The sequence below is a fragment of the Metarhizium acridum genome (genome assembly GCF_019434415.1).
Source record: "Metarhizium acridum strain ARSEF 324 chromosome Unknown scaffold_31, whole genome shotgun sequence".
Taxonomy (NCBI): Eukaryota; Fungi; Ascomycota; class Sordariomycetes; order Hypocreales; family Clavicipitaceae; genus Metarhizium; species Metarhizium acridum.
This window is the reverse complement of record NW_027094018.1, coordinates 1,680,601-1,697,805: the sequence shown is the minus strand read 5'-3', so window position 1 is coordinate 1,697,805 and position 17,205 is coordinate 1,680,601. Positions and strand designations below refer to the sequence as shown.

Genomic DNA, 17,205 nt, shown 5'->3' with positions numbered 1-17,205 from the left:
TAGAGTTAAAATATTACATTAAATATTAGCCCGTTTAAGAAGAATTTTATTTTAAATAAAAGGGTTAATAGTAATAATTTATAGGATACGTCTTTTATCGCGATCTAATAACTTTAGAGGCTATTCTAGGCGCGATAAATCTTAGCCTTTATTTTAAACCTTATACTACTTTATAATACTAAATACACTACTAACGGGAATACCCTCTTATAGCGCGATATTTTTAAAGGGGACTTTTAAGGTGTATATCATATGAATCCTACCTCTCTTATAAGGACTCTAATTCTTTTTTTAAGTCACCTAAGGCATTATAGCGAGCGTAATTACGTCTTAAAGATAAAATGTAGGTTATTATTATGAGCGCGTTGTGGGGTGTGACGCGAAAAAGTTGGGTTTTGCTCGGAATTACCTACGACCCACTGTACATCTCAGCCTTATTCAAAGAGGCAAAAAACACTGCCCTTGCGATCCCGTTTCAAGCCAGCGTTCTCTGGTCCTTGTTCAAGCTTACTCTGCGAAAGAAAACGACTGGATTTGTGGTTCATCGCAGTCGTCGCAATGGCCTCTATCAAAGCTGTCACAGACATCCCTACCGTTGCTCAACTTTATCGAGAATCAGCTCTCCGGAAGGCTGCATCGCCACCGCCTTCTTCTTCTCTCTTCTACCCTTCAACATCTATCAACTCTCGCGTCGGCCTCATCCGCGGCGACATTACAAAGCTCCAACTGGATGCGATTGTGAATGCAGCCAACACGACTCTACTTGGTGGAGGCGGCGTTGACGGGGCTATCCACCGTGCTGCTGGACCCGAACTCCTGCACGAATGCCATGGAATCGGGGGCTGCTCTACGGGAGATGCTCGCCTCACTGGGGGGTACGAGCTGCCTGCAAAGCATGTCATCCATACTGTCGGGCCAATTTATGATCACCGTCATCCACAGACAAGTGAAAACTTGCTAAGAAGCTGCTATGAGACAAGCTTGGGTCTGGCGGTATCTTCAGGCATCAAAACTCTGGCTTTTAGCGCGATTAGCACCGGTGTTTATGGCTATCCTTCCACAGATGCCGCACGGGTCGCTTGCGAAACCGTGAGAAAGTTTCTAGATAGTGATGGCGGTGCTCTGGACAGAGTAGTGTTTGTTACTTTTGAGCAGAAAGATGTGATTGCTTACAAGGACGCACTTCCGTAAGTTTGAGCCAGGTGTTAGTTTATGGGTCACATCTTCGCTAACCTGATTATGCAGCAAGTACTTCCCCCCCGAAGAGTGAGCATGGATTGCGTACAAATTAAACGAGCACGGATGCTAAGGATAAAGTGAACATCAATTGACTAGATACCATGATTACCAAGATTCACCCGTATTCCAATAGCCATAAGCACAGTGGGTGATGAGCCCCCTTCGACAAGCCTTTGAAAACACAATCCACAGAATTCGGAGATCGCAAGGTGCTCTCTACTGCCGCGAATGCACAATTGAGTATCCAAACTTTATTTTGCCCATACTACTGGTTATCACTGATCCTGGAAGGGTCCCCCCCACCCAACTTGTCGCTGTCGTCAGTCTTTCTACCCCCGGCGTCCTTAGTCATGTCTTTCAACATCGTTTTCAGCTCTTCGAGCTCGGTGCGTAGTTTTCGGACTTCCAAAACTGCGGGATCATCCTCCATATTCGGCTTCACAGAATCGCACGTTTTGGTCCAACCTTCAGCCTCCATATCAAGCTCATGTTCCAATTGCTCCCACTCCTCCACCACATCGTCATCTTCGTCTCCCCTCGACCTGTTACGTCGAATGCGATGAGCAGCACGCGTCTCGAAAAAAGCCGACACAAACAGCAGAGGCGAATATATGACAGCCATCACGTAGTCGTTTATTAACTCGTACATGTGCTTCGGCATCCACCACTCGAAAAGGGCTGAGATGATGATCTCAATGAGGTTGAATGGTGCAATGTACACGTTTTCATCCGGAGCTCTGACAAACTGCATAGTCTTTTGGGAGAAAAGAGCTAGATACTCGTCGTCGGCATTCTCGTAAATATCCTCGTAGGCAGAGTTGTACAGAGCAATAAGGATATTGAGGAGAATAATCTAGAAGCCACGTGTCAGTGACGTCTTTCGACGACCTTTTTTTTTTCTAACAATGAGAGAGATATTAGTGACACGTACCATAACGACAAAAGTAAAGCAATAGTACAGAATAATACCCCACGGGGGGCCAAAGCTTTCGAATCCTTCAAACTCGGGACTTTGCAAGACGGCTTTCGTCATCGACTCAATGATAAACAAGACATCATTAGCAACATTATCATCTGTCAGGTCCAATCCAATAAAGGCTTGAAGAAACCCAATAATGATGATTATAAGAAGAGCGAAGAAAATAACAGACTCTTTCATCATGACCTTTAGCACAACAAGCATGGCTCCAAAGAATCGAAAGCTGTCGAGGTACAACATCAGCCGACACCAGAACATAGGAGCAACAAAGGAAAGCATATTGTAGCTCAGCTTGTTGTAGTGCTCGCGGTACTGCGAGTCACGGGCTGCAGCCAGGCCAATGACTCGGAGAATGAAAGAGACGGTCAAAAGCAAATACAGAACACCATTGAAGGCGTTCCAGAAGCCAAGAATATGGTATCCTGCCTTGTAGAATTTCATAATTTCGTCGCAGATATATCCAACGGTAAAAAGATATAAGGCAACCTCGGCTCCATCCAAAATTCCCGAGGCGTTGATGGAGTTGACGGCGATGGTGTAGAGTAGAAGATAGATGACAGAGAACAGTAACTGGGCGGCATTCTGGTTTCGAGGAGCTCTCATGCGTTCTGGATCCATATGAACGAAAAAGTTTGGATTATCCTTGTCTTTGTAATCAACAAAGACGGATGGATCATTTTCATCCTGGACAAGCCAGCCACGCCACAAGTAGTTGATACATTTCTGATATCCGGACGACCCAATGACTCGGACGGCATGCAAGTCAACAGCCTTCTCAATCACATTCACCGGCGGGGTGGGGATGCCGTTTGCTATATATGAGTATCGATGAAGTAACACGGAGTACAATAGATGGTTGGTATCTTCTTCGTTCTCAATCCTAGCCCAGGGCGTTAGTTGACAACAGTATTGTAAACATTCGAGATGAAAGCTCGGATACTCAGGGCAAGACCTTACAAGGCTTTTGAAATGACGGCACACGCCTCTGCTCGCAGTTTGTGTAAGTCCGAATCCCATAGCTCTACGAGAGCTTCACGTCGGAACCAACGCTGGTTGACCAACAAACAAAAGACCTAGATAATTAGGTCTGTCAGATAAGAGTAAGTAAGGCACAACTGAAGCTATACTTACCACACATCCTCGATACTCCTGGCCGCCGGCCTCCTTGGCCGCCTGCACAACCTTGGTTGTAATGATGCGACTATGGGGCGCTGTGACGCGGCTCTCCTCCATCTCACACGGCACGCATTCTTGAACCAGATGGCGCAGGCGAAGGCATATTTTGGTAACTTCGGACGCGGGCACAGCCGAGGTGATCTGCTCGTGATTAAAATGTGGGAGTACTGTCGAGGTGAAGCAAGTCAGAAATATTGGCAAGATTTGTCTGGTGTGTGCCACACGTCGTTGACGATGACATAGCCGCACAGAGTATAGGCGAGCACAAGCAATAGTCAAACTCACATGCTCTTTCTTCCTCATGGACTAGATTATGAACCCGTGTCCTATTTCCAGTCCCTTGATTGCCAGTGGTGCCAAGAACGCGGTCAATGGCCGACCACCTCCACCTGTTGGTGGTGTTGGGCATAGCGTTGAAACAAAACAGGAGAATGCGGTTCCAAGCGGAGTGTGGAGACGACGAGATATTCAGCGAAGTATATCTGACTGATAGGTGGTCTCTAAAATATACATGGGCTATAGAGTTGCGAAAGACGACACGAGCCCTTGACGTCGAATGACAATGCGTTCATGCCAGAATCGATGTCAAAGGCTTATGGCACGAGAGGACGTGAGGAAGTTCGAGGGCAGATGTTGTCCAACACTCAAGAACAGGTGGAGCGCTCTCTCATGGTCGATGTTACCGGTGGCCTCTGCAAGCAGCCCACCTGACGTCTGCGCCAGAAGCGAGGAGCTATGGCAGGGGCCGACAATTTAACCGGAGCACGGTTGGCAGAAGATATTATCGCGAGACGATAAGTTGGTGGCTAGGATCATGCCTCGACGCCCCAGGATGTAATTAAATTGGACAAAAGCACACAGTTTTCTAGTTCACCTAGCTAACTATCTGAGAGTCCGAGTCTTTGTCGAAATCGGCTTCAATCTCTACCCTTTCGACTGTTTGAATCAAACAGGGCCGATCCGAGAGAATGTGACGGCGTTGGCTTTGAAGGCCCGGTTAAAATTGTCGCCCCGCATGGCATGGCACGTAACCCTACCGCAGGTACGGAGGAATTGGTACGTATTTCTGTATGGAGCATGCAGATCTGGTAGAAGTGGCGCTGGAAGCTCGAGTCTGCTGCTCCAACCAGAAACATGCAACCCCGCAAAATAACCATTTTCTTGGCCGAGACTCCAGCCATGGAGCAAGACATTGTCTCCATTCTGGCCTTGGCTATTTATTACACGATGAAGCCATTTTTCTAATAATCATCGTGTCTCCAACTGCGACAAGATTGCAATTCCTGATGAGAATTTGCTGACCGAAATCATGTGTTGTTGTTCCGCTTACGTACTCTCATCCCTGAACACCTAGGTACTTAAGCGGTGCCATCCCTTGATAACGGCCCTTGGTAAAGTGGACAGACATTGGGCCTTCCCCATGCAGCACGTCCCGAACTGTTTCCAGTTTTTGCAAGAGGCTAAGGGACGTGGCACGTTAAATATGGTTACCAATATCCTAATCTCATACAAAAGTATGCGGTGCGGAAGTGGAATACATCGCTACCTTGGGTATACTGTGGGAATTTGGGAAAGAGGCAGGTTCCAAATGGAGCATATCGTACGGAGTACATACGGAATATACTCGCCGCCCATCGAACCTGAAAAAAAAAAAAAACAACAGATAGGATAGCGACGGCCGGGTTTCTGGAAAAGGGAAGTGTTCATCCTGACAGAATGTGATATTTAGAGGCCCGAAAACTCATGATAAAGTCGACAGGCTCGCAGCACTAACAGCAGGAGATAGCAACTGCCATTTCCAAAGAGTCGGGGTCGAAATCACTTGGTGGCGAGAAGCAGCCTGGTTGGTTGGCGAGTGGTTATGCTCATGTTCAACATTCCGAACAGTGACAGCAGTGTGGCGGCCAACGTCAATCGGCGGACCGTTAAGAGGCGACCACGTCGTGCTCTTGAGTTGTGTGCTAAAGAAGCAATGTCACTATTTCCACCGCCATTTTCGGGTGCTGCTTCCAGACATGTTTGTGAGGACTGGAGCGAGTCTTGTGATGGCAAAGGCCTTACGAAGTACCCTTTCAAGTGTCCTTCACTGCCGCTTGAAAGGACAACAGAAGGTTCGAGCGTAAAGTGTTGGATGGGTAACTGGCGAACTTGTTAGTCTTATGGAACCCACACCGATACAAGGGCTTGATCTTGATCGTTCTTCACACCATGTGTATACCTGTGTATGCGTCGATCCGTGGTGTGCAACTTCTCCTACAACGATAAAAACGGGGTGGCACAGACAAAATGCAAGAGTTGTTGCACAATTCAAGGTTGCAAAAAAGAAAGTGATAATCGCTGGGCCATTATACGTACCTACTCAGTAGATGCTCCAGTATCTGTTTGGCTGTCAGAAATCCGTAGCCAACAACCAACACCAAAATCTGCTACAATTAGTTAGGTGGATAGTGGTCGGTGTGGCCTGCAGGGACGTTGAGCAAGATCGAAGGGCTGGCAAATAAGAAGCAAAGCTTAGGCGCGGAGTTTGGCTTACCACAGGGGACCCCAGAGAAGACTTGACGGCGGTTAGGTATCATGCTTAACGTGGCAAACTGAGAATTCGCGTGATTCGTACGGACTTGGCTACATGGTCCGATGCTACTGAAACAGAAACTTTGAACATCATTGTGAAGAAAACCCGTCCCTAGGAGGAGAGGCTGCCAAATACCTACCTAGCCTAGTACCTAGTAGGCACCAAAGTGTAAGTGTAAAGTACCGTACCTGGTAGGTAGTAGATGAGGCCTTAGAGGGCACGTGATGGCATGCATTGTAACTAATACTGAACATTTCAAAGTCATTGATCGAACTGTTTGACCTCAGATGTTGGAAACCGCAATACTTTCCCGCCTTCACCCCGTCAAATTTTCCATTCGGCGGTAGGACACTGCCGGCCCAGGCTGCAAGATGACACACCGCGAGGCTCCATGCCGGTCTGCAGAGTCCAACAGCAACCAGGACAATTCGTGGGAGAGATTATGTGACTCAATGCGGCATGTTGTCCTCGCATGGGCGAATGACAGCCAGCCAATTACGCCATACGCCAGCGCATCACTTGAACATGGGCCGTGATGGTCTCCGACTGTGACCTCGTGAGCGATCCAAGCAGCCCAGCCGCTTCACTTTGCGGGATGACTGCAGGCTGGAGACTCCAAGCGTGCAGATTTTCCTCCGTGCTCCCTGCTCGGGCGTGCAAATGCTGCCTGTTGGCCTGTTGTGTCCCGAAGTACGGAGTGTACCATGTTGTTGCTTGTTGCCGGTGGCATTTTTCGCCTTGTCTGCTCTGGCGCCCTGGCACCTGTTGTCGAATCTGCCCAAGGGCCTGGAATATCGGAATGGCTGAGACACATAAAAGGATGTGACCCGTCTCGTCTGCTCACTTTGCTGTTCTCTTCCCGGTCCCGACATCTTCTGCACTCTCCGTGAACAATTGCGCCTGGCAAGGAGTCCGTACTCTGTTTTTCTAGTGTTCTTTGGCTGCAGGTTGCACTGCAGCCCGCATTTGGTCGACTTATTCCTCACCTTGCTGTTGCCTGCTTCCTGCCTTCCCCAGGCTCTCCCGAAGGACCATTATTTAATGCCGGCAAACGCCACCAGCAAGCAACTTGTGCTCTCTTCCAGCTGCAACGACTTCCTCCCGCCGTTTTGGCGACAGACTGATCTAAAGTGTTTTCAGCGCAGTCTTTCCATTCTATGAAATACATTTTATCTTCCTGGCTCTTTGGTCCATCAATCTTCGTAAGCCCATTCCCCAAACGCCCTCTCCTTTGGATCTCTTCGACACGTCAACCATCAGGCACGGCAAACAAACGGTTTGTGCCGGCTATATGGTGTGCTTCTTCGTTTTCTCATGAATTTTCTTTTCTCGTGTGAACTTGTCTCACTGAAACGACTGTATGCAGATATCCGATAGCCCCTTCATCCGCATACCTCTTGTGCCCGTGGCATGGTATTACACCAACCCTGCTCCGACTAACAAGTATCGCTTGTGCTGCTAACATTTCTGGCTTAATAGACTCTAGCCGACTGCTCGCATATTACTACAGCCATTATTATTCTCACACCACTCCATAGTCTTGGCACAAACACCTGAACACTCAGTCAAGCAAACGCATCAAACCCGACCGACTGGTTATGGAGTCTCCACAGACTACTCATACCACGGGTAATCGACGAGCAGAAACCGATGCTGGCAAATCCTCCTCCAAATTAAAGGATGACGGAGCCACTACAATGGAACATAACCAGGCGTCTAGAAAATTGTCGGAAACCTCTAAGAGACGCGCAGCCAGATCCATGAAGGCAGGCAAATCTGGGATTTCCTCCAAAACACGAGCGTCTGTAAAGTCTATACAGTCGGGGAGACAAGAGAGGTTCCGAAAACACGGCCGAACAAACAGGCCAAACGAGGTGTCGTCAGAGTCGGACGATGATTCCTCAAGTGAAAGTGATGATGACTGTTCTCTGCATTCTGATGAATCCATAAGTCTGTCCTCATCGGATGAAGAGTCTAGTCATCGCAGGCGCAAGCATCGACGATCTCGGAAATCCCGGTCTGTTTCTCCCCATGCCTCTCACCGTTCTCGGACTGCAGGCAGAGGCGACAGGATGAAGCCCTTGGGCAGCAATAAACTGCAGTTTGAAACAGAAAATGGCATGGTGTCGGCGCGAGAAGCAGAGTTCACATCCTCCCAGAACTGGGTGAGCTGGAACGATGACATCTCCCAGCGAGATTTGGGAGAGGCCATTGCACAATTAGAGTCTCGTTGTGCCCAACTCCAGTTTCAGGTAGAAAAGCTCGGCGGCAACGCAGTTCAGATGACAAGCAAGCCACTTGGATCCCACCTTCCTTCGCAGTATCCTTCATCAACGCAACCCTTGGACACTGCACATACTCATCACAATTCAGTTGGTTTCAACACGTCCTTCGGTCATAAACCGACTACTTTGTTATCTCTCGCTGCCGCCCGAAGGGGTTTGCCCCAACGAGAGTATCCTCACCGCGGCAGTCCGGGGACCCATTCTCACAACATCATGCCAAACGACACGGCTCGTTCTAAATCAAAGTCCAGAAGGGAAAGGAGGATCGACTATAAACGGGTAGACTCGGTATGGGACAGTGCGTTGTATTCATTCAAGCTGCAAGATACAGCTGAAGTGGCCACGAACTCCAAGTATGAAAAATACATTTTCCACGTCAGAAGAACATTCGATAGCGAAGGGAAGTACCGAAACACGAGCGTTGATATCAAGAGCAAACTTCTTCGAGAATGCTTGCAGGATGTTATTGGCAACGTACGAGGTGTGAGCCTTGTTGATGAAACGCCAAAACTGGACCCAAATTTACTCTTCTTGTAAGTACTTTATAAAGTCCTTTCTCTCCACGAAATGCGGGACTCCCTTGCCTCTGTTTGAAGCCATATAGTTCAGCCTAACCGGGATGCCAGGTATTTGGAAGATTTTCGTTCCCACCGTAAGAAACTGAAACAGGTTGAGCCAGCGGGGCAAGGGGCGCGCGAACGAAAGAAGAACCAACAGCGAATAGATAAAAAGCGCAAGGAGCTTAAGGTGCTCGTTAGATATTTGGATAAAGATTACGCCAAAGTCAAGGAGAGTCTATATCCTATGCTAGACAGTGGAATAATCACTTTCGATTATCTCTGGGCGTTATGGAAGCCAGGCACACTGGTATACTCCTCAACCTACGGTTTCGCGGAAGACCCTAGAGTCTTTAAAGTCGACCTAGCCGTGCGGCACTCATCCTTAATGCGAGGCGAGTACTACTTTGTTGAGGGGAAATATCTCGAGTTCGACGGGAAAAGATTCGGGCATGGCACATTGGGAGAGGAAATCGCAGAATTCCAGGGCACTCGCAAAATAACAAGCCTCCCATTCTATCCCTTGTCTTATCACAAAGATGAGGATGGAATACGCCGAATGCTGGTCGAACGCGGCAAAAAGTTTGTGGGTCTTCATGGAGCACACTACAAGGCTTACACTGGGATTGCGTACAATAAACGCAAGAAGGGCTCTGTCGTCAAGTTTCACATTCAGCAAAGCCGGATAATGGTTGACCCTGCCATATTCCGGCGCATCAACCCAAACTACTGCCTATCGAATGTACGGCCAAGGGATTTTGACGCTCTCTCCGATTTGGGGTTATCAGACGGCGACGATGATCTTGATGAATGCTTCTCTTCTGACAACTTGCAAGGAGATGACGGACCGAAGGTGGTTAGTAAGACGACAGAAGACTCGGACTGCAATGTACCGGTCACAAAAGCCTTGCAGACGGATTTGGAGGCAAGGTCTAAGGCATCTCAGCCGCAACTGTCGCCAACGACTAGCAGCAAGATGGTTGAACGGACATCAAGCGCTGATACGTCTGGGGAAGAAAGGGCCGTGGACACACCAGAGGAAGAGGATCCCGATGTATGCTTGGAATTCACCGATGAAGACTACCTCCTCGCTTCCCCGGTAGTTCTAGGTTTCGCTTTCTCAGAGAAGCAATGGTTGGAGTTGGCCGTCTCAAGAGTGCACGACATTAAGTGGAACGAAGATGCTTGGAATTCACTGGTACTACCACCAGAGACAAAGGATTTGATCCAGGCCCTTGTCAAGTCACGTAAACAAAACGCGACGCAGACAATCGACGACGTCATACAAGGCAAAGGCAAAGGGCTTGTCAGTGAGTATTTTCCTTTCTTTCGTAGTTACTAGTTTTTGCCATGGGTTTTGATTTTACTGACGTGTCCGCCTAGCTGTGCTTCACGGGCCGCCAGGAACAGGTAAAACGCTAACGGCGGAAGGCATCAGCGAACTGCTTCGATGCCCGCTATACATGACTTCGGCCGGCGAGCTCGGGACAGACTCTCGTTTTCTAGAGGCCGGCTTGCAAAAGATCCTGGACGTTTGCCATGCATGGGGCGCCATTTTGCTGCTCGATGAGGCCGACGTGTTCTTGGAGAAGCGAAACATGCAGGACATCCATCGCAACGCTCTGGTCAGCATTTTTCTGCGGCAACTGGAATATTTCCAAGGGATATTATTTCTCACGACAAACCGTGTAGAGGTTAGCTCCCCCGTTTTCTGAAAGCTGTTGTTTCGTTGGACCCGTGAGAACTAACATGACGGTTAGACGTTCGATGAAGCATTCCAGTCTCGAATACACATCGCCCTCAGGTATGAAGGCTTAGATAGCAAAGCCAAGAAAACCGTCTTCAAGATGTTCATCGATCGGGTTAAAGCTTTTGGGAAATTGGCAGTCGAGCCATTTTCCGAGGAAGACCTCAAAAAGCTTGCCAAGTACGAGTTGAATGGGCGCGAGATCAAGAACATGGTAGGGTCTGCGCAGGACCTGGCAATGAACAAGAACGAGTCGCTTAGCATGCGGCACATTCAACAAGTTTTGGACATTCATGTGAAATTTGGGCGAGACTTACGTGGCGGAACTGGTTATGAAGACGCAATGAGAAGCTACTGTTGAGGAGCTGCGAGGGCAGTGAAGCCAAACATTGCGCACGGGGACTTTAGGCTTGGGTTACAAGTTAACTATTGGCGGTAGCCGGGATTAACGATCCTTATGATTACTTGCTATTGTACAGCGTTCGACTTGGTAGTTTTTTTTCTTTTTATGTCCAGACAATAGTAGACGGGTTTTGTCTTTCCTTTCAAGCCCCCTCGCATGTGGTGAAAGAATCAATGCAGATCAAGTAAAGCAAACGACGGCAAATGACAAACGAAACGAAACATGTGTCTGCTTACAACGTCGACTGGACAATAGAGAGGTGTGTACTCCGTACTCGGTAGCTAGACCTGGCTTCGCCTCCTCCTGGCCAGGGGTCTGGTCAAGTTCAAGGGAGACGGGCAATCCATGCATACCCCTGATGCGGTGGCAGCTTACGTGGACGGATTCGGGTGGGCGGACTGGGAAGGGCTGCTGACGTCGTCTGCACGGAGTAGAGTACTCTGTACACTGTATAAGCATATTCCGTACTGCGTCGTTTCCCCCAATATACGAGTGGTGGTGGTGGTGGTGGTGCCATGGAGCGGGACCAAGGATGTAGTTTTCCGGCACTCCAGGTGTCGGCATGAATCTGCCGCAAGCGGCTTGCATGGCATGGGTAGCGGCGCCGGGGAGGTTGAACAAAGGAGGAGCAGGAAAATAAATCAAGTGTACCGAGTCAGCAACATTGCAGCGTTGTTGTTGGGCCAAGACGCATAGTGTGTACATGTACTTGGGTCGAGGGAGAGAGCACGAGGTCCTTGCGTGGCCCTCGTGTCGAGCACGCGGCGGAGGGCCATTGTGAGGCAAAGCGAGATGAAGAAAGAGGGCAGTGTTGGTTGGTTGGACGCTAGTTGTGGTGACAGGTCGTTGGTGATGCTTAGGCTCGGCGTCGGTCGAGGGGCCGCGTGGACTCGTGCTACTCCGTACACAGACGTACAGTACAAATACAAAGCAGTCTTGTCTTTTTTTCTTTCTTTTCATTCCAGCGCAGGGCGGCCGAAGAAAGGCTGCCGGGCCCGTTCCTGGTCACCCGTCTTGTGTCACCCTGCCTGCCAGGCTGCCACATGCGTCCCCTTGTCTCGTCGACTAAAGAGCCCATGATGTGACCTCGGAGATCTGCATTGCGCTCGGGACAGGGCAACAAACGAACAAAGAAAGGCCGGCAGCCGATAATATATACATATTACTGTAGGACTTTGTATGCCAACTCATGTTCACTTGCTGCCCGGGCCTTGTACATATCATGTGTTGTATGTGTTGCCCCCCCGGCCACGCGCCCCGCCTGGAGACGTTCAAACACGTGTGGATCTTGAAAGAGGGATTGATTAAAGTTTGCTTCCTTTTTTCCACCATTATGAACCAGACCATGTGTATATGTGCTATTTGCGGAGTGATCTGATCCATCGGTGTGCAAAACAGGGAATAGGTATTAGCCTTCTCTATACTCCGTGGACCCATCAAGACGCGGACAGGCGGCCAGCAGCGTCCATGGGAAAAACAAACTTGGACAGAAATCGCTGTCTGTCTGATGGCTCGTAGCGTTGAGCGCCTGGCACTTGGCACTTGGCGCCATTAAGCTCCGCGGCTGCTCTGGAGGGTCCAACACCGACCAGTTGCATCTCGCGGTGCCTGAATTGAGACTCCAGTGCATGTGCCATGCAAGCCGTCGTGGCACCAATCCATCTCGTCATTCACATGTCTACTTCTCCGCCGCCAGGGGGTTGACGCGTGGAGGCTCATGGAGACGTCGCGGACGCTGAGACCACACGGAGGGCAAGGGGAGGGGAAAAAAAAAACTTGTCGCTTCGTGGAACTGCAGAAGTGACGCATCGCCCGCTGGCTGTGAACGCCTTGGGTCCTGACTCCTCATGCAGTGGACCACTCGAGCAGGTCTTTGTAAAAATGTGACAGTCAAAATCTTCCCAAGTAGGGAGTACCTGCGCCTTTTCGGCAGAGAGTACCGAGTGCGTGTCATTCTGTTGACCTTGTCTACCTGGAGAGTCGCCATTCCGACAGCGTAGCAGAGATGATTTGCTGTAGAAAGGCGGTGATTCAAGGCAAACTACGAATGAATTTGCGTTGCTGCGAGTTCCATGTCCATCGACAAACCTGCTAGTGTGGGGTCAGATTTCGGACATGGGCAGCAAACGCCCAGTACGATGGAGATGAAACACCAGACGTTGCTACAGAGTACTCCGTAGTATTCAACATGTGTTGGCCGTTAGCACCGGAGCGCTGGACGTTGCAGTGTGTTTTGCGCTTCGCTTACCAAGTTCTGTACTGTATTTATCAGACAGAACCGCCCTCGATTACTTGCTAGTCTTGCTCACCTTTGGGCTCGAGGCTATTGTTGCCCTGTTGATGTTGGGGAGTAGCTCACAACGTGAAGAATATGACTCGCTATGGAAACAAAGATGGGACGAGCGGAAAGTTGGCCCAAGCTGGCAGTTCCCGTGTTTTGGTGTGCTTGGACGAGAATTAGAGAAGGGTGGGTAGTAACTACGATGCATGGGCACGGCCGGGTCCGGGTGGGAGTCGACCAATCAACGCCGGCTCGTACCTGGGAATCCAACATGCCTAAATGAGCCTGGTTCACTCCAACAGACCGCTATGCTGTATTAGGCCATGGCTCACCGGTCCGTGGTAGGCTCTAGAGACACCCCCATCATGGGGCATCCCATGCTTGCTCCAATCTCGATCAAAGCCGTTCTAAAGTCGCATTGAGTGATGAACCAGACAAACGGGGTGGCGGGCACAGTAGACAGAGATACTCCGTACACGTACGCAAGCTGACTGGACCGTTCAGACTAGAACAGACTTTGAACAAGTGCCTACAACCAGCAGTCCCAACACCCCCCCAACACCCCCCCCCCTTCTCCAATACTGAACGGTAACCAAACGGCTCGTCCTCAAGACTGGTTCCTTGGAATTCTCCGTGGCGCATCCCCCCCTGCCAGCACCCTACACGCTCATTTCCCTTTCCACGCTCCTTTTCAAGTCTCCTTGCCCTGCCCTGCTTCCCTTGCTCTTATTTAGACCATCCTTCAACAACACATCCAGCCCTTCCTTGCCTTTGCCTTTGCCTTTCAAGTCATTCCTTAACAGCCCAGCGCCTCAGCCTACGTCGGCCCACGTTCTCTTCCATCTTCTGTTCTCTTGGATTCCTGCCCCTACCCGGAGAACTACCACATTCCCTCAACAAACCATTGCCGGCATCTTTGGTTCCGTAGGCTTCCCGATATTCTGCGAATACCTGGACCTGTCGAAACGAGACCGATTGACTCGGAACTCAACCACCGCACCACACATTTATATTATAACGATCCCTCTTACACAAAAAACAACAGAATGAAGTTCTCTGCCACAACTCTCGCTGTGGCTGCTGCCCTCGGCGTCGCTGCCCATCCCAGCGGCTTCGCCCACAAGAATTTTCACCGCCAACTTGACAAGCGTATCGACTTCTACATGAATGCTAAGCCTGAAGGAGCTGTTGTCAACAACAAGGCTGCCGTCGTTCCATCTCCTGCTGAACCCACCGTTACATCCGTTACATCTCCCCCGCCCGCCCCAGCTACTACCAGTGCCGCCAAACCTACCTCCTCAAGCGGCTCTGGATCTGGCGGCAAGAAGCAGTTCTGTGGTGGAGTTTCCAAGCGTGCTTCCGCCGCTGATATTGCCTACAAGGGCAATGTTGGTGCCCCCAACGACTATGGCTGTAATCTGATGCTCGTTGACGACGCCAAAGACTATGAATACACTGCGACAATCGAGAACAAGTCTGGAAAAGCCCAGAAGTGCGCCTGCTGGCTCAAGATCTCCAAGGACGGCGGAATCAACGGCTTTTTCATAGGCAACCAGGTTATGACCTTCGACCTCGCTGCCGGTGGTCAGAAGATTCTCGCGGCCGAGCCCAACAGCCAGGGCGGTTGTTCCTGTGGTGTTGGCGAAGTTCCTACCAACAGCATTGGACTTATCACTGGCACCTGGTTAGAATTTGACTTCGCCAACTCGAAGAACAATAACTGGTCTGGCGCCGATGCCTCTTGCCTGACTGCTGCCCAGAGCAAAAGCTACATCCCTGCCCTCAGTGTTTGTGCCGATGGTCATGAGTGCTCTACTATTAAGGAGGGTGGTGAGGGAAAAAATGCCTACACTGAGGGTACCAACAATCTGGACGGAGTTGGTCTCAATATTGCTCCTGGACCTATCAACTTCAAGGTCACCGTCGGTTAAGCCTCTTTCATTATCAATCAGCGACGGCCACAATGCAGGTCAATGGCTACTTGTGGTGAGCCCCTGACATGGGAAAGCATTCAAGATGACGGAGAGTCGATATTCTGGGTGTTTTTGGTGCGTGAATCTTTAGTTGGAATGTTTTGCCTATATCGGAGTTGCATACAGGCTTCTATGACGGGTGTACTCGGGTTCTGAACCCCGGTGCTGCTCATTCCTGTTACATATTCTCTGTTGATACATATTATTTTAAGAATGTATGGTTCCATAGTTATCGTTGAGTTTGACATGTTGCCAAAAGTCCCTTGACATGTGTATTGCGCCTCGCCGTCCTGTAAGTGAGGCGTCCTTGTGCGGCTGACACAAAGGACTGTCATAGTCTCGTCATGCTTGGAATAGAAAAGAGCCAGGCCAGGTTTTGAAATGTGGCATAAATTGCATTGTGCCATGTTGCATCGCCATATTTGGGCGATGTGTGAGGCTACTCTGGTTTGTGGTTTCCCGGTTACGCTCATTTCCATGGACTGAGATGAAGCATGCATGCAACAGGCTGGAATACTGGTGGTCGCCCCTTGTGAGCAGGGCAAATGCATTCCATGCCTGATTCTAACCAACTCCCTCCCGTTGTCGCGCCCCCCGCGCCCGCAGTTGCCCCCCCCCCCCCCCCCCCCCCCAAACCAAAAAAAAAAAAAAAAAAAAAAAAAAAGGCTCTCGAATACTTTTAATTAAGCCCAAAGAACCACTGTTCGACTTGCCCGAGTTGCACTGAACGGCCAAACCAGGTTGCAATATCGTCTTCAAGATGTCGCCATCTGTGTGGGGTGACGAGGAACGACACACTTGGCACACGCGTGCGGGTAGGCTTGGCGTTGGTACATGGAAATTATCGCCTCTCGACTTTCTCGTCAGCGGAACCTGGGGGTGGGAAGGGAGGGGTGCATCTGGGCCAAAACAAAATCGGCACCACTTTTCAGACAAGAACAAATGATGCAGCACAGGGCACATGGTATTCCCCGTTGACTTGATTAAAAAAGGAGTGGCAGGCGGCTGGCGCTTGCGCACCTGGTTGCCAGTGCCCTTTGCTTTTTGGGAAGGTGCGACCGCCATTTCCCCCAGCTTTAGTCTCTTCAGGCTCAATTGTTGTTCGTCGGGGCCCATGAGCACCTGGCCCTTTCGGTGGGTTTTCAGTGGGGTGTATGTACAAATCTTGGCTTTGGCTCCTCAGCATCTGCCCCTTTCTCGCCCCCTCCAGCGATGTCTCCCCTGAAAGGCCGCTGTGGAGCAGATGTGGATGATGATCGGGCCCTTGTCCGCCAGACCAGGCTTCTGAAACGGATTTATTTTTGTCAAATAGATAATCACCACTACTATACTAGGGTTGGGGTTGTACATGGGGCTACTATTTTGCTCGTGGCGGGCTAACAATTGCGTAGAGGCCTTTCGAGAAGGATGAGAGGAAGGGGGGGATGCCAAGTATAGAAGTATGTATGCACTCGTCTGTTCAATCATTCAATCAGACGCTTAGTGGCGCCCGAGTCTATGGGGAAAACCTGCAGTGGGGATTCTTGCGAAAAACTAGCACTCGAGCTGCCAACAGGGATTCCATTGACATGCAGGACCGGAATCGTCGGGCATTTTCGCAAAAAGTCGAGGTTGAGGGGATTCTTTTTTTGGAGGGAAAATATTTTTCATTTCTGCCTTGCGCTCTACCGAATTTGAAAATGTTTGATGATGGATGGCTGCTTGGCCTGGATCCAAGGATAGTAAACAAGACCGAGACGTCTAGAACCAGGCCTCATGGTATGAGTAACGGTCCCGCGGATGAATTTTGACCTTTTTCACATGATGTGTGCAGCGGTTGTTTCTCAGCGCAACGTTTTGTTGGCTAGGAGATGGTAAGTTAGGTGATTCCTAAAGCGGTCTTCGTTGACGCGTGCCGTGAGCTTGGGTCTGAGCTTGCGGTTGATTTTGATGCCCGTACAATGTACCCAAAGGAGTCGTGGAACAAGGTTTGAGAATTACAGTCCTACATCAG

At 49.9% G+C, this 17,205-nt stretch overlaps 4 protein-coding genes across 4 annotated transcripts; 3 read left to right on the top strand and 1 right to left on the bottom strand.

Moving 5' to 3' along the window:
• Positions 1–452: 452 nt before the first annotated feature.
• J3458_005365 (uncharacterized protein) lies at positions 453–1,399 on the top strand. Its single transcript, XM_007816297.2, has 2 exons — positions 453–1,187; positions 1,246–1,399. Exons 1-2 carry the CDS (start codon positions 559–561, stop codon positions 1,268–1,270), a joined length of 654 nt encoding a protein of 217 aa, XP_007814488.2. The 5' UTR covers positions 453–558; the 3' UTR covers positions 1,271–1,399.
• A 105-nt stretch (positions 1,400–1,504) lies between these two features.
• Positions 1,505–3,451, bottom strand: YVC1_1 (Calcium channel yvc1; the record flags this gene model as incomplete). The annotated part of the gene is made up of 4 exons (XM_007816298.2): positions 1,505–2,092; positions 2,171–3,098; positions 3,176–3,291; positions 3,350–3,451. The coding sequence occupies 4 exons, from the start codon at positions 3,449–3,451 to the stop codon at positions 1,505–1,507; spliced, it is 1,734 nt and encodes a 577-aa protein (XP_007814489.2).
• A 3,796-nt stretch (positions 3,452–7,247) lies between these two features.
• Positions 7,248–11,946, top strand: J3458_005363 (uncharacterized protein). Its single transcript, XM_066118760.1, has 4 exons — positions 7,248–8,784; positions 8,878–10,118; positions 10,192–10,502; positions 10,569–11,946. Exons 1-4 carry the CDS (start codon positions 7,565–7,567, stop codon positions 10,914–10,916), a joined length of 3,120 nt encoding a protein of 1,039 aa, XP_065976281.1. The 5' UTR covers positions 7,248–7,564; the 3' UTR covers positions 10,917–11,946.
• A 1,911-nt stretch (positions 11,947–13,857) lies between these two features.
• Positions 13,858–15,598, top strand: J3458_005362 (uncharacterized protein). Its single transcript, XM_007816300.2, has one exon. The coding sequence runs from the start codon at positions 14,286–14,288 to the stop codon at positions 15,168–15,170; it is 885 nt and encodes a 294-aa protein (XP_007814491.1). The 5' UTR covers positions 13,858–14,285; the 3' UTR covers positions 15,171–15,598.
• Positions 15,599–17,205: the final 1,607 nt, after the last annotated feature.